Raw genomic sequence first — 17,648 nt, 5'->3', positions numbered from 1 at the left:
TGAAACTGCAAGGCTCTGAATTACAGTGCTGGGGAAACAAAGGGTTAAATTTCCAAGCTGTAGAAGCAGATTGTGTTTTCCTTCTATGATTTGGGCTGACAAGACATCAGTATTCTATTCATCTGTTGGGAATTAGGCTGTTAATCCAATCAATGACTCTCGAGTGAGCTGCAGCCTGCCTCCCCCACTGGGGAACAATCGGATCAGACGGTAGATTGTTTAAGAGCAGAACGCTGTCCCAGTGTCAGGTGGAATTCTCCAGCATTCCCTGGTGAATTGGAGATGGGGAAAGCTGTCTCAGCCCATATATCCTGTTCCTTAAATAACCAGGTATCTGCCTCATCCATACTAAAGTGATAAGCAATAGGCGAATGCAGTAGGGAGCCACTAACTTTACACTGGATGAGGGGAAGGAATTTCCCTGAGAAGTGATATGAGTCTTTCTGTTCATTAATGTATTACTTCAAAGGAAAGAGAGGAGCTTTTATACTTTGCTCAGTGTAATTTTGATATTCTTCCTCAGTAATTGTTCTTATGCAGTTCTGCACAGGCTTGGTATCTTCTGGAGCCTTTTGAGACGCTTGGTGAGCTATTTAGCACTGGTGCCTTTCCAAATATGTTTAGAATTCTTTTTTTCTGAATGGTTAAGGAACCACAAGGCCGCTCAGGTTGCTTTTAGATCACACCAACATACTTTGCTTGCTGCCTGTTGAGGTAACATGAGCTGTGGTGATACGTGGTTCCATAGGTAACAGGCAGCAGAAAAATGCTCATGAAAGCAATTTCCCAGTTAAAACAAAAAGCAGCTTTACAGGGTCATTGTATTTTGCCCCTTTCCTAAACGCATTCTGGATAATCAATGCAAATGTGTTTGAAAATACAAGCATTATAAATGGAGGATCTGATAATATAGTGCCTTTAAACCACTCCCAGAAGGCTTCAGAGATGCTTCACAAGCTACTGTCTAGATTCAGAAATCATTTCATCCACCAAATAAATGCAGCCACCTCTGAGATGGAGCATGGTCACTGTTCAGTCATGCAAAGAAACACCACACAAGAACTTGTATCGAGTAGTGATGATGAATAACGCCCAACTGGGATAACACATGGGAATTCAGGTGTCATGGTAGGAACATTATCAGCTAGACTGGAAATCCAGGGTGGGGGAGGGGACTTCAGCTTCTCAGGCCAGTGGAGCTTGGATGCATCAACACCTTGGGGCTTGAAGAGGAGGCAAGTGGAGGATACTGGACATTGCATTCCCTTAGGACTTTCAAAGCTGCTCTGAATACTAGATGCAAGAAAATGGAATGATGCATCAAAAAGCCAGCTAGATGAGCAGCAATATGAGAATAGTGGTCCCTGGAATGGAGGAACTCCAGCTCTCAGACTGGAGGTTAACGGGTTTCAGTGGTCCTTTCTCTCACATTACAATTTTAAAACAAACAAAAGGTAATCTAATTTTCTTCTCAGTAGTGAACTCTGCTGTAAGGGTCCATACCGCTACAAATATAAATAGTTGCTTGTCTGTATGGGTCTAATTTACCTGTGCAGCTCAGTAGAAAAACGTGAGAGAGAAATTATATATATTCGTCTGGCATTGTGCATCCTGCAGGATTCCTAGCACATTCAGCTTCAGTACAGTGAAGGTGGGATTGCTCCCTTTGAAAAGGCTCATAATGAGAGTAGGGGAAGAGGAGAAATGCATTAGAAAAGAAGCAACAGGGCAATGTAGTTAGAAGTGAGTAATCTCTACTTAGTCTGCCCAGATACCAGGTAGCTGAAAGATTTAATTGCTAACCAATCTTATGGTATATATGATCTCTGCCCTTGTTAATCTGGTTTATCTTTAACGTAAACCAAAAAAAACTGGTTGGAAGATGAGTTACAAACTGACGGGGAGTTCAAAGTTTGTACTCTGCCTCTGATAGCTCAGTGTCCAGACCCTCCTTACTCCCAGTGGTGCCTCTACTGTTACACTTCTGCTCAGTGTGATATCCTCATAAAATACCCAAGCTATCATCATGCAGATCCCCAGTCATGCAGTCTCCCCACAACATACTTCAGTGCAATCTAGTAATAATCATTAACATTTATACAATGCATCTCAAATATTGACTTAATCAGTTTAATACAGAACACTCAGTCTAAAACAGCAGGTAAAACTGAGCAGTTGTAGTTGTATTTTGCTTCAGTTAAATCAAAAATAGATGAAGCACAGTTGAAGATCTGCTTCATAGTCCTAGAGTAAGCAGTATTTGGTATTACAGGCACCCTTAAGTAAAGAACACCGTGCTGCATAAAATCAAGAGCCTTGCACAGAAGCAGTGTGATGTGAAAGGTGCTGGATTAACTGCTCTAGAGACTGAGAAATTCCCCAGCCATCCACAAAACAGGGATAGTCCAGGCAACAAAGCATACTTCTCCTACTCTTCCATAATGAGTATGCCTCACATTATGCTAAGAGGACCATCTCCAGGTGCAAAAGGATTGTTCCATTCATTTCCAAGGCTTTTAACCTTTCCTCTGAGTAAAGGTAGTCAACCGTGGTGATTTTGTAGTATGGACATGTGTCTATTCTTTAAGAAATTTTTTTGTAAGCATATGTTTAAAAATAAGGGGAAAATATCTTCTGCTTTGTATAGTGTTTAACATACATATGTATTCCATTTAAGAGTATAAAAATGATGGTACCAAACATTCAACCTCAGGCTCCATTTTTTACATGCCCACATTTGCATCCATAGTCACTCAGTCAGCTGCCAGAGTTGACTGGACAAATGTGGGTTTTGCATGCACTAACAGGATGCATGTCCACTTTTGCAGGCATAGTCTGTTGTGTACAAAAGGAGCACAAAAATAAAGGCTCTGTTGAGGCTAGCTGAATATTTAGCCTATGGAGTTCACATTGATTGCATTAGTCTGTGTTTCTTAATTTTATTTTGTGGTGTATGTTTGAATGTAAATTCTGATATGTTTAGTTGCCTCAGCCATTTAGGATATAAGAATTTCACGGGGAGAAAATAAAAATGAAATTAAATTGTTGAGAAGCTAAAGCCTAACGTAGAAATAAATAAAAAGTAAAACACATTTTTAAAGGCAGGGAAAAATATTTTCCTTGCTATTTTTCACTTTCCTGGTTTGAGTAGTTCTGTGCTACGTGGTCACAAAGATCTATACTTGTGGCTCACAAGTGCCATTGCTCATTTAGATCCCTTCTCATTTTAGGCTATTTTATACACTAACCTTCTAAAGATGTAGTGTAAATATTTATCTTTTCACCAGCCAATCCCCAGTGCTCTTGAAACACTCTTATCTCATGCAATCCCTGCCAACATTTGAAATGTATAAATGGAATAAATAAATCTATAAATCTTTTAAGTCCATCAAAATGAATGGAAAAAGGGAAGCTCTTTCTGCATGGACAGAGTTGCAAAAGAGATACTGTAACATAAAATTTAAAAGAGCTTGTCCCTCTTACATGGGAAGATCTGGCAAGTATGTCTCGTAGGGAAAGCACCCGCTGTGTTTTAGAGGTTACCACAGTATAACTGAAAAAAAATAATAGTGTAGGTCTCTGAAGAAAGATCAGTGTTCGCGTAGCTCCATACAAAACCCTGCGCTGTGAGAATGTTAAGGTTGGGCATCAAAAAGTCAGCAAATGCTCATGTGAAGGTTCCACATCCTTCTCACTATGTGAGATCAGCAAGGTCAACCTCTGTGTTTTACAAAGCATGTAGCAATTCCCCTAAGTCCCTATGCACCTTCAAAGGCTTTCAAGGGCTGAGCCGAAAGCTTCTGTGGTGCCCTGAATCAGCCCACGTTCACCTTCAGTAACTTGGATAGGTGTCTTTACAGTAAGGGTTGTTACAAAAATTCCCCAAGATAACCATGGGGTGCAAACACTCAGACACTTCTATTTCCTGTTATGTTAAATGGATATGCAGTAGTTGTGGGTGCCACTTACTTGATAAGACAGTTGGCCCTCTGCACTTAAAAATCATCTTGTCTTGTTTCTTTTGCTTAAATTACTCATGAGCACAACTTAATCATGTTATCCAATAAGGTGCCCACTGGTAGTTGGATTTTCCTAAGATGACATCTGTTGCAGACACTGAACACTACAAAATTACTTGTGTTTTGATGATTTTTGTGGATTTTTTTTGAGATTTTTTTTTCAGAGGCTCACTGGAAAGGCCAACTCCAGTATAACACAGTGGTTCCCCGAAAGTAAGCAGTTAAAAGCATCTGTGTTATGGTTGTTTTAACCAGTAGTCACAGTACACAGATGTAACTTCCTTCCCTTGGTCAATCTCATTTAGTTTAAAGATTCCTTGTGATACCAGAGAATGAGCACACATCTTTCAAATCTAATTCCTCTGTATTGTTCTGTTGAATTTGCAACGTATGATAGGTTGCAGGACAGGTGGTTTTTTTATGTCACTTAGATAATCCAGAGTATTTCTGTACAGGTGACTAGATTCAGGCTCCTCTCCTTCCTCCCCAACTAGAGTCAAGACTCCTAGGTTTAATTTTCTTTAAAATGAGGGTAATGGCTTATTCTGTAGCTTCATACTGGAAATGTACTAAACCATCCTCTGATTGTTTAAAGGTCAATATAGTATTATTAATATTGGGACCACATATAGAAAGAACCAGTGGTGTTTGACTTAGTGGTTGGAGACAGCATAAGTTTTTCTGTACAGAAGTTTGTATTCAGGAAACATGTTCTAAACACTGTGGGTCCCACATATTTACCAGCGTACTGATACCCTGGGTATGGTTCTGTGCCCTGAATCCTGTAAGGAGCCAAGTGCTTCCTGTGAGACACTGAGCATCTGCCTTCATTTCTTATAGACTTCATATGAGATGTTTAACACCTTGCAAAATCAAGGCCTTGCTCTTCTGAGTTGGAGGGAAGAGGGCATTTAGCCCCAGGGCATGTGTGGGTACACCAGGTGCTGCCTGTGTTTTCGCAGCAGCAGCCTCTGGAATGTCCTTTCTTCCGCTTTGAGAAAGGCCATAGAAATCGACTCTTCCAGACCTTATTTGCTAAAGAGTTTGGCACATTTTAATGTTTTAAATCTAGTCTTAACTGCATTGTAGTTTTGTGAAGCACTTAGAATGCTTTGGCCACTAGGCATCATCTAGATAACATGATTTATCGTTATAATACATAATTTTACTAGAAGGAAATGTTTTCGTCTCCCTTCAAACCCATGCAGCCATAGCTGTCTACCTGCCATGGCTAAATGTAACAAGAGGCTGTAAAATGTGTTACACAAATTCAGAGTCTGAGGTACGACATTAAGTAGTACAAGTGAAAGCTTGGAATGGAACATAATGTTTTCCATAATTTGTGTGTGAGGAAGTGGATTCATTGGCTTTCTCATACATTTTGGTGCATATTTGTCTTTAATTTGTTTCTGTTTTCTGTATTTTTCTTGGTTTTTTCCTTTCTTTCTGTACTGGTTCTGCCACTGATTCACTTGGGTCCAGTCACTAAACCACTCTGTGTCTCATTTCCTTTATCTGTAAAGTGGGGATATCATTCACCAGAGGCTGTGGGAGAGTATTTGTTAGTATGGCGCTTTGAAACATACATCAAAAAGCTCTCTAGAATGCTAAATAATAGTGCTTTGAGTTTGACTTTTCTCCCTTTTGTATAATGTCACTTATTTGGTTGCATTGATTTCTCTTTTTTCTTTTCTTTTTTTCAACCTTTAACTTTCACGTGACTCCATTAAAAACATTACATAATGATGTACGGGAAGAAGTTCTCAAACTATGTCACAGTGTGGAGCACAGCTCAGCAGAGAGGTGGTCTTATGGACCATCCATCACCTCTCCTGTTGCAGACACACGTACCAATTCCTCTGCCTGTTGAGATTGCCCAGACCGCCTCCCCTCTTATTTGGGCTCCAAGAACATCCTAGGTGGTCACAATTGCTAACATGGAAAACAAATATTAGGAAATTAATATATTTTAGCTTCTTTTAATGTGATTTAGCAGCAGAAAATGGGGCATGGGGAACTGGTGCTATGTGACCAACCAAATTTCTGTGGACCAGTTTGGGAACATGTGATTTCAACATCAATTTCTATCAAATTACCAGTTTCAGCCATATCAATTACATTTAGACAACCCTTTAAGCTAAAGCAGGAGGAGAGGAATATAAATAACAGTGACAAACATCCCTCCTCTGGCTTGGTCACTTGAAATGAAACAAACAAACAAAAATCATAATCAATTTAAGTGGAGAAAAATGAACCGAGTCTAGCTGCAAAGCAGAGAAGTAAAATCTTTCACTTACTCATGCTCAGCTTACATTCCCATTTGGCTATATGTATTCCTTGTTGCTCATTTCAAACTAAGATTGCAAATCTCTCATGGTGCTGAGCCAGAGGCCTCCTGTCAGGATCACACAGAAGCAGCTGTGATCCTGTAGAGTTTGGGTATAGTGGCTTTTATAGTCCTTTTACCTGAAAACCTATGACAAATAATATCCAAATGAATTATAACTGCACATGTGTTTCTAACTTATTAGTGGAGTTTACAAAGAGGATTATCAAATTGCTGGTGAATTTAAAGCTCTCTGGGCTAGTTTGTGGTGTTTAGCCTCTGCCAGAAATAGGAGACAAAGTGGACCCCACCAGCTCAGGAGAGAGATTGTAGCTCAGTGGGCACGTTTCTCCCAGAGTCCCAGGAAGCATAGTAGATAGTCTGCTGCACTATCTGGTGCACCTACTCTCATCTCTTTGGCAGGTCATCATTGCCAGCCTCCGTTGCCCACTTGGGTACTGTGGCAATGGGCAGTCTGGCCCATTATGCAGTAAAAGTTACATTTGTATTGCACTGATTATCTAGTGGCTTTTTTGTGCTTACACATATTACAGCAGGTTGAGATGTGGCCCACGCTCCTGGAAAACGTGTAGATCCCTGCATTAAAAAAACTGGTTAGGGTTAATTTCAAGAAAGCCTCTGTACTTCTTGATTCATTGTAAAACAATGAGTGTTTCAAGAAGGCTAATAATATTAGATGATAATCATATCATGTTATTTCCCCAACTAGAACGGAGATACGTATGTCCGTGGCACTATCTGTAATTAGTTTTCAGGTGGGAGCACCTTAAGTTGAAGGATCAGAATTGCTGTATCTTAAGTCAAGCACTATGTCTCTCCAGCACATAGCAGCTGGACACACAAGTCTCATTAGCCATGGTGTTGCAAGAAGACAAATCCAAGAGAGATTGGGAGCAATCAGGGAATTTCAAGGCCTTTAATGAGTGACCGTAGTTTGGGCTTTTTCAATTTCACTGGATTAAAACTTGTCATGGGGAAAATAAAAATCATAAGCACAACATATAAAAACTCTAATCTTGAATAGCATTTAGCTTGCATTCAGATTCGGTAAAAATCACAGTGTAAATAATAATCTTTTTCTAGAACGATGAATTAAAAGTTCTTTTAAAAATAATATTTTAATTAAAGTAAAGCCTTTCTTATGATGGGACTTAAACTCAATTCTGGGCATAATAAATGCCAAACAAGGGTCTTTAGAACCCAGCTTTGGTACGAGTCTCATGAAACAACGTTTTATGCAGACCTTTGGAATAAGAACAAAAATACATAGAATTTCTGTTAGAATGGAACATGTGCTGTAAGTAGTTTTGAGGTTGTTGAGCTTATTTATACCCTATCTGAGGTAATTCTTTCAGGATGCCTAAATCTCCAATCCACCTCTTTTCATTTTTTTAGTGTAATCCATATCCCTTCCCCCAAAACACACATACTCTGCATATATTAAACTCTGCCTTTCCAATAATTCATTTTTACTGCCCCTGCCTCTTCATCTCCAGTCGTTTCCAATATCTTGCTGAAGTCAATACAGTCTTTGTAGCTTCCAGAGCTGTGGCTCTGGAATCTGATCTGTTGCCTTGTTAAGGCAAGTCTACACTACAAAATTAAGTCGACCTACGTTACATCGACATACAGCCACCACAGTAATTGAATCAGTTTTACACATCTACACAGTGTGCCTTGTGTTTGGGGTGGGAGGTGTCCTCACCAGGAGCACTTGCACCAAAGTGGGGCATTGTGGGATGGTTTCTGAAAGGCAACAATAGTCAATGTAAGCAACATGGTGTCTACACTGACACTGCATTGACCTAACTACATTGCCTTAAGTGCTACCCCTCTCACATAGGTGGAGTTAAGTCGGTGCAAGGGTAGATTTACATTGGAGGGAGTGACATTTTAGTGTAGACGCTTCCACAGTTAGGTCGACATGAGCTGCCTTAGTGTAGATCAGGCCTTAGTGTTGAATAATCAGTTTGTGTAGTTCTTGATTACCTTTGTTGTTTTGTTTGTGGTGTCTGAGATAGATATCAATTTACATATCCTAGCCAAAAGTTTGTACTCGCTACAGCAACTCAGAGGCCCCTTTTCATGCTGAAGCTGTAGCAGTATTATTACTGGAGGTATGTCTACACTACAAGTACTACAGCAGCTTAACTGCAACCATGCCACTGTAGTGCTTGTGGTGTAGACGCTTTCTACAATGACAGGGTTTTTCCATCGTACTAAATCCACTCCCTCACCAGACGATGGCTAGGTCAAGGAAAGAGATCTTCCATCTGCTTAGCGATGTCTACAGCAGGACTTAGATTGTCTTAACTATATCTCTCGGGGTGTGTGTGAATTTTTCATATCCCCTGAGCAAAGTAGCTAGGTAGACCTAAGTTTTAGGTGTGGACCTGACTTGGGATAGAAATACCTGGTTCTGTTCCAATTTGAATACAGAATCTCCTGAAACAGAATTGTTCCTAATCTGCTAGGCTGAAAAATGTTACATATGGAGCAATCTCTGGTCTGTTAACAAATGCTCAGAAATCACAAATCTCCAAACAGTGTGTTTTCAGCTTATTTTTCAGTTCTTTTCTCTTCTGCTCCAAAGGAAAGGACAGGCTGCAGAATTTGCTGTGTAATCCCAAAGAAGATGGTCATTAAAAAGTGACCAAATTATTATTAAAATTCTCCAAATAAACTAGGGGTAAAGGAGGGAGTTTCGTAGAGCCAGATCCTGCCGTAGCTAATACCTCAACTGGAAGCAAGGATGCAGCTGGTTCATCTTCTGGCAGAAGCACCCTGCCACTCAGGGTGCTGCACTGGGGTTGCATGTTGCTGCTCTTTGTAGCAGGTGCAATGTGCACACCCACTGTCTGCTGTTAAGTACTGGCTTCTGGTGACAGCATTTGTGCATGTTGTTTTTAAGCCTGTATGCGCCTCTGAACTTGCCAGTTGTGTTCCCAGGGGGGTATGCTGCACAGGCGGCTCCATTAACTAAATACGCTTCTAACCATGCTTAGATACATACGCTGTGATGGAATTTTGCGCAAGGAGGAGAGGCTGTCTGTGGCTCTTCCCCTTCGCCATTGTGCACCAGAACAGTGCAGGACTCAGCTGAATGCATACAATTTGACTGATGTAAAGTTTTTCAATACTTGTTTGATCAGCTGCCTGGGAGGCACTGACTTCTTAAATAGTGCAAAAGAATTTGTTTTTGTGTTAATACTATTTGTCTCTCAAAGCTCTTCACACAGTAATGATTTAGGGGAAATTTTTCAAAAGTGAAAGGGTCCTAAGTCACCTAGGAGGTCAGTCAGCCACCTAGTATATTTTGAAAATATTACCCTTAGTTGCCAGCAGGAATTCTGAGGCATCCATTTTGCACTAAAGCAGTAGCAGGTACACAGTATTGTATATTAGAACCTGTTTTATTGAGCGAAGAAATGTTGGCTTTGACACTGAGGCTATCCCCCTAATAATTTTTAAAAGCTGTCTGGGCGCTTTGCTTTCACCAGAACAGCTGTCAGAGATCTTGCTTGGAGAGTACCGCTGGCAATGCATTCAGCCTCCTTCCAGTGTTGCATTGCAGTCTCAGGACTGGCCAGGGACCCCGGATTTGGCTGTGGTGCTGGAATAATTGATTTTTCTGAGCTAGAAATGACAGTGCTTTGAACTGTTACACTGACATTGTGATGTACTCTAGGCGTTCTTATCAGTTAATGGCATGTGGTCACTGTGTCCTGAACCCATGAAAGGCAGAAGATTCAGTAGAATTCTAACTGCTGGTTAGCATGGTACCAGTAGTCTACTTAGTTTAATAAACTGCTCTGACTCTGGTTAGTTGTTTGTTTATATACCTAGAACCCACATGTGCCTCTAAAAGCAGCTCTCTTTGTTTTTCAGGATGGTGAAGGCCAGACAGCACTGCATTATGGTAAGCTGGTTTGGAATTTATTTGTTTGCCTATTAACTGCATGAGTTTTTTGATTGAATGAACAATACAATGTGTAAAGCACATTTCAGAAGAAGCAGGAACAGGGAGCTGTCCAGGAGCTGGAGCTGGATTAACCAGGCTGGCTAACTCCAGCAGCAAATCCCAGTGGAAAGTTGGGAAAGTGGTGTACAGATGTTTCAGCAAGTGACCTTTGGAATCTTATCATACTAATCTGCTAGTGTTGGCCTGGTAGCAACACTGTGAAGAGGGAGGCCCCATCCTCTCTCACATTTACTGTCTAACACCTGTCTGGACCCCATCTTCACTTCATCCCCACCTTCACCTTCTCTCTCCATTCTTGGCTCCCTCTGTGTCTCCTCCACTCTGCATAGTTAACAGGACTTTCTTCACTTGGGCTGCTCCATCTCCCAGTGTTTGGAGCACTCTTCCCCCATCATGCTCACTGACTCATTTCCCTTCCTTAAATCTCACTGTGAAACTTCCTTTTCCCTTTGGTTAGTGAGTCAGTTTCTGTATAAAGCCTTTTGCAGTACTGTTCTGGATGCAGGATGCTAGTGTATAGCGTACCCAGGAATGCCTCAGTTGCCAGAAATGTGGTTGTTGGACTTGTTAGCAGTGATGTGTTGGAGGCAGGCTTGCTGACGGGGGATAAGGGGAGCAATTGCCCAGGGGCCCAGCGATTTAAAAGGGCCCAGGCGGATGGGAGGAAAGACATGTATCCGCCACTCCTCCACACACCCACTTCCCCCGAGACCCCTGCAGCTCATGCTCTCCACCCCTCCCCTGAGCTGAGCTTATTTACTATACACCCTGCAGGTTCCAGGGCACCTGAGAAAGCAGTATCTGCTACTCACCTTCCCAGGTTCATCAGTAATCTTCCTGGGAAGTCCAAGGGACGCGGAAAGCGAGTAGCAGATACTGCCTCCTCAGCTGCCTGGGAACCTGTATGGCACATAATAAATCAGCAAAAACTTCCGGCAGCAGCCCACTGGAACCTCAGCCCTCCCTTTCTAGAGGGGCCATGGACTGTTCTGCCCCAGGGCCCAGAACTGCTGTTGGTGGGCCTGTTTGGGGAATCGTATCAAAGAGCAGTGGTTTTCCTGTCCTTGACCAGCCATGAGCGACAGGTTGGAGAGGATGTTGCAGATTCAGTACAGTGAATTTTTCCTTTTGGAGAAGACTGCCATGGCTTGAACTTACAATGTCCAAGTTACAAGCCTAGCTTACGCTGGCACAATAGCCTCAGAGATTCTACACTTAACAAAACAGACAGCATCTCTCCTGCTTCTTGAAATTATGGCATGTGTCACTCCTGCAGTTGAATATTAATTAGATTGATTTGACTTGTAAAAACCTGACTTGTGGTTTTAAAGTAAATCTTTTTGTATAGTCTTTTTAGTGAAAATTGTTATCTACAAAAGAGACTAAAATGAAACACAGATAGTGCTGATGTACAGGGAATAAAGAAAAAAGATTGATGAATCTGTCAGAATATTTTCCTAAATTAAATAATTTATCATGTTATATTCACTCTAAATGCACTAGTCACTGTATAATTAGTGACGCCTGTTGCTCTGTTAGTTATTTGTGCCTGGCCCTCCTTCATACCTGTACCACAAGGACATTAACAGGATGGCAAAATGATATTAAAGGTCAGCCCAAGATGCATAGTTTGGATCTGGATTTAAATCTACCTAAATTCTGGGCTGTCTGGGCACAGGGATCATTAAGTACAACACCATGTGACTTCTCCTAGCATGCCCTTTCATGTACAGTCCATTGTTCCTCTTATTTCAAACATAGCCATTCCTATCACCTTGATTGAAATAGATCATTGCTTATTGCACCAAACAATGGTGGCTCTACTCTCTGAATAACACTATCTTAGTCACCTTTTATTATCACATCGTGCTTTCTCTTTGTCCGTCTCATTTGGAGTTTTGGCCTTTCCTTATTAAGGGGCAGATCTTGCCACCTGGCTATAGGGGCAGAGGGTTTCAGACCTGTGGGAGGCATGCAGTTTCATTGTGCAAGAGGAGCAGAGCTGGATCTTCCAATCCTTCCTTCAGGAGAGGGGGTCCAAGAGTCACAGAGGATACTCTAGCCGTTGGGGTGGAGTAGCTTCCATGTAGCATCTCCCCTCCCACTCTACAGCCTATGGGGAGGACTCCTCACCTTTCCTCATATGCAGACCCCTAGCACCCATTTACAGTGATTGAACTGGTCATGGGTTTTGTAATTTTCTCAGCCACATGATCAGATTATCCAATGATACCTGGCTAAAGCAATCAAAATTGGTAGAAGCAAAGGATGCAAGTTGTATTATATTTACGCATATTCTTCGTTTTCAGAGGTTTTGATCAAATTAACTGGTGATAGAATTAAAAGAGGTCATCTTAAAATCTAGTCACTTTTTAAAAAATGAGTTAAAGTAGTGGTCACACTGTGGAGTTGGAGCGGGGGCGAGGAGGCTTGTAATCCCATTTTCCTGCTTTTTAAAAAAATGTGATTTTGATCTCTTCTATGCAGTGTTGTAACCATGTTGGTCCCGGGATATTAGATAGACAAGATGGGTGAGGTAATAGAAAAGATATTATCTCACCTACCTTGTGTCTTTGGTCTCTTCTTGCTTTGTGATTGACCCACACAAACAAAAGGGGAACTCGCTGAGTGTACAGGGGAAACAGTGAAAATGACTGTGCACAAAGTGCTGTCAAAGGCACAGAGTAACTGGGGGGAAAAGGGGAAATATTTTTTCTCTTCTCTTTATTTAAGTTACAGTGATAATGATATAAGTAAAAATTCTGGACAGCAGCAATAATATCCCTTGGAGTAAAAGCCACTATATATGCAGTCCAAGAAAGTTGTCTTTTTAAAACCTGTATGGTTTAAAGAAAATATCCTTTTAAGAGTAAAAAATATTTTATCTTCAGTTACTTTATTGACACAGTGTGTATTCCTCCCCCTCCATTTGGGTATACTCTTACTTCCCTTCAGTATAACTAATCCATAAGAACCTTGCTTGGATCCTTACCATTCAGGTCCATTCTGTTCTCCATATGTCGTCCCCTCCCTGTTCTCCCTGTCTAAATGTGTCTGAATCCAATCTGTAAGACATTTCTTCTCTCTTTTCCCTCGCCCCATTCTGTAGCACTAGTAGTATGTCACTTGAAGTCCAAAAATATCTAGTTAATTTAAAAAATTGTTATGCCTCAAGTGATTTTACTTAGAACCAGAATTTACTGAAAATCCTCCAGTAGGAGTGCTGCTAATGCTGCATAATGGCATTATTAATTGCAGCAGAGACACAGTAGCTTGAGTAAAAATGTCTCCTTTTTGGGGGCATTCCCTTTTGTTGCAGCTGTATAGTAAACCAGAAGTGGTTAAATCCCATGAGCGAGGACAGTAAGATGGGATATTTTGGGGGTTTTGTCCATCTCCCTTTGAGTTACTTTGGTCTGACAGCTGTCCTTGCGGTGACAGCTCTCCTGATTACAACAGATGTCAAACTATGTCCTAGATGGGTTATAAATCCTGGCTCGTTCCGATTGACTCTGACCCTGGGTTTAATCGGAGGTTAAGTGGAGGCAACACTCCAGTATGTCCTTCCCAAACAAGCTGCATTTTACGAGATCCAAACGCACCCACCTGCCTTCACTCCCCTTTACAATTCATTGCATTCTGAGTATTTGGAGCTTGTGGTTAAATGCGGTGCTTATTGCAGAGTTGATCAGTATGAGCCTGGTCTCACTTGTAAATGGCCTGTTAGTCTTCTGCTCCTCCTCACCATACTCCCCTCCCTCCACCCACAGGGAATACTAAAATCATTGCCTCTGTATCTCCCAGAGGAAATCAAGGCTTCTCCTTGCACTTGCAATCACGTGATTTCAGAGTGGGCAGGCTCTGTATCCCCATGGGTGTTCTGTCTTCCTTGTAAAGCACCATCTGTTCTGCTCATTCTGTGCGGTGGGAGGGGATGTTGGAGTGAAAATTTTAAAAAATGAAATTCATCATCAAAACCCTGAGGATTAATGGAGTCGGCAGGCGAACTGTGCTGAATGAAAATTCATCTTCACCTGTGCCAGTGTCAGGGCCGCCTCTCTGGCACTTGACAAATAGAGGTTCCCAGGGTGCCATAAATTCAGCAGCTGTTCTAATCTCCAGGGACATGTTCATGCTTTTCTGAGATGGGCTGATGATCACTTGGATTTCCCAGTTCAGCAACAGCACCAATACATTGCCTCGTATTGGGTCTGGTCCTGAGAGGTGCTCGATACCTGCTGAGCAGTCATTTAGGGATGGAGGTACTTAGCACCTCGCAGGATCAGACCCTGAGCTGGTGCAAAAGCTAGCCATTTTTCTTTGCAGTGTATTTGTGACAGAAAACGAGGGCTGATCTACACCAGGGTTCTTGTAAAAATCAACCCCCCTGAGAGATGTAGCTATACCTACCTTAACCCCTGGTGTAGACCGCGCTAGATCCACAGAAGAATTCTTTCACTGATCTAGCTACCACCTCTCAGGGAGGCAGATTACCTATGCCAACAGGAGAAGTCCCTCTGTTGGCATAAGTGGATGTCTACACTGAAGCGCTACAGCAGCGCCACTGTAGCATGTTAAGTTTAGAGGTAGCCTAAAGCTATGTCTACACTGCAGCTTATGTTGGCAGAACTTATGTTGCTCAGGGGTGAGCGACATAAGTTACGCCGACACAAGTACCGGTGTGGACAGCACTATGTCTGAGGGAGAGCTTCTGCTGTTTTGTGGAGGTGGTTTTATTATGCTGATGAGAGAGAGCTCTTCACCAGATGTGCTGCAGCGGTGCAGCTGCAGCACTGTACGTGTAGACATGCCCTAAGTTTCATAAAGATCTGTCACTTCTGTAAGCACTTCTCTGGAACTGCAGGTTCTGAGGTGTCTCCATCTTAGTACCAGCGGCTCAGGATCACACAGACTTGCCTCCATGGGAAACCGTGATATTGGGTTCCCTTGTGTGGCACGCTCAGCTCTCTGGAAATTTCCCTTTCCCTAAAGGTTCCTGGAGGTCTTGTTGGATGTTGCTGTCCCTGTGCTGCTCCATTTGGCGCTTCTCTTTCTTGCTGCATCCAACCTGCTGCTTTGTCATCAGTTCCATCACTTCTTGTTTTAACATAAGCTCCAATCGGATGTCTAGTTTACTTTGATTAAACTTTGCTGGTTGTCCCCTTGGATCTGTCGGCAACTGCAGTGTAATGTAAAAGATGCTCTAATTGCTATATCTAATGGCATAGAAGAGTAAACTGCTAAATTTGTTAAAGTGCCTGAAATATAATTAAAACCAACAATTAACAGACAAGAAACTGCCCTCCTGACAGTCTTCTAAGGCAGATCATCACTGAGACATTTTAGGTCTCACCAGAAATCTTTGCTACAAAGTTATTTTAAGGTAAATTCCATGGGCCAGATCTTCAAATGGGCACAAAAGGCCTTTTTTTTAACAGTCCGTGTTCAATTGGGTGGGGATAAGAAGCAGCAGTTTGGCAGGGAGCGAGTCCTTAGGGAGGAGAAGGAGGGGTGAAATTTGCTTTTGTTTTGGCCGAGTGATGAGAATTTGAAAAAAGAGTTGTTGGTGCATGCATGGTAGTTTTCAAATAACAATAACACTTCCTGAGCATCTCTGTGCTGGAAATGAATGGGTGCCAAGCTGCATGTGCACGTGTGTTTATGCTCATGTGGAGTTTTGGAATATAATTTATTTTTAAATTGAAAATGTGTTTTGAATGGGAGTTCATGGACTGAGGCAGGGAAGCAAGGAATTGATAAAAATCTGTGAGCTAGACATGGCTCCAAAGAAGCCCTGCATCCTGCCGTATGATGGGGTAAAGGGTGTGTGAAATGAAGCAGGGGTCTCTAAAAGCCCTGCCTTGTCCAGTGTGCAAACTCATGCTCTCAGGGAGGCAGGACTCCATAGGAACCCTAGAGTTCTTGTTCCATAATATATATCCAGGGGTCAGAACAAACAGAAATATCTAGTTCGTATTGGCCCTTCCCTTTGCAGTAGTAAATCCGAATCCAAGTAATTAGTGCTAAATGCTCCCCAAAGCAGTATTTCCCATGCACTGCCCAAAAGCCAAAATGGCATTTCCTAGAACCAAAAACATACATTTGGTGAAGGATAGGATGCCCTGTACCACATGAGCTCTAGCACTAGCCCGGAGGCGGTTGCCATTCACTGTTGCAGCTCTTGAATGCCCATCATTACTGAATTGTAACACTGCATTAATTATGCCCTTTGTCTCCAGCCTCCGCCTGTGAGTTTTTTGACATTGTGGAGCTGCTGCTGAAGTGTGGAGCTGACCCCACCCTCTTGGACCAAGAAGGCTGCCTACCTGAAGAGGTGACAGACTGTAAAGCAATCACTTCCATGCTCCAGCAGCACAGAGCTGGCAAGACCTAACCAGGACAGCACCAGCACAGGGCTTCAAGAATGGACAGCAATGGCAATAAACCCCCATCCTATCCCCCACAACCCTCTTTAATATGCATTGTTTTTTGAGAGTCAGGCTTGACATTTGGGTGCACTGGGAGCCTGGCAAATCTACCAACATATGTCTTTGGAAGTAGAGGCTATGGTAAGGAGCCTACACTGTGCATAATAGGATCCATTTTTGCATGCTCTGGAATTTATTACTGCTCTGGGATGGGGGAGGACTCAGACAACATTTTACTGTATTAGACATGGCTGCTCTTTTGAAAAATACACATGGCTAGTGAGGGGTGAACAAATCAGCACTGAAGAGTCGGGTGTGAACAAATGAGATCTGTGGAAATCCAGTATGGTGTCGTTCTGGGAAGCTGAGTTGTATTTCTCTGGGCCCAAACAAATATTATAAATAAAAGAGAGAGCACAAGGTCATATGTTGTTCCTTTTTGTTTTTTTGGTGGTGGGGGATGACCTGATTCCTACGAAGTTGTTCGCACTGGGCCTTTCAGCTGTCACCAGCACACTCAGCTCAGAGGGACAGTCCATAAAATGTTCTTTGGAAAGAAAATGACAAAACCAAAGACAGAGCCAGTGCAATCTCCAGCCCAGCTCCATGGGAGGTAATGAGTTTTTTAGTGTGTCACTTTATGTTCCAGATATAAAGTACATTAGTGCATCATAAATGATGTAAGAGGAGGAGAGATGTCTGTACCATGCCTGTATCTAGAATGAAGTCACAAGGAATAATTTTATCGTTCACGTAACTGCTTATTAAAGGGGAAATATGGCAGAGCAAAAATGTTGTCACCAGTGAGTTAGTTTTATCTCCACCTTCTTGTCATGTGGAAGTAGTTCTCTGACAGTAAAAACGTGGTTTGT

The 17,648-nt window shown here is 42.1% G+C and overlaps 1 protein-coding gene across 2 annotated transcripts in view; it reads left to right on the top strand.

The window, feature by feature from the left end:
- ACBD6 (acyl-CoA binding domain containing 6) overlaps positions 1-17,201 on the top strand; it is a 116,250-nt gene extending 99,049 nt beyond the window's left edge. For both annotated transcript variants that reach the window (XM_067535150.1, XM_067535149.1), the window contains 2 exons: positions 10,255-10,285; positions 16,588-17,201. In XM_067535150.1, the coding sequence (XP_067391251.1) occupies positions 10,255-10,285; positions 16,588-16,742 (186 nt within the window). In that variant the 3' untranslated portion in view covers positions 16,743-17,201. The remainder of the gene's footprint in view (positions 1-10,254; positions 10,286-16,587) is intronic.
- Positions 17,202-17,648: the final 447 nt, after the last annotated feature.

Source organism: Emydura macquarii, unplaced genomic scaffold (assembly GCF_026122565.2).
Source record: "Emydura macquarii macquarii isolate MOO-44397 ecotype Brisbane River unplaced genomic scaffold, CSIRO-AGI_Emac_v2 contig_3477, whole genome shotgun sequence".
NCBI classification, from domain to species: domain Eukaryota; kingdom Metazoa; phylum Chordata; order Testudines; family Chelidae; genus Emydura; species Emydura macquarii.
The sequence above is the reverse complement of the archived record's forward strand: the minus strand, read 5'-3'. Positions and strand labels throughout refer to the sequence as shown.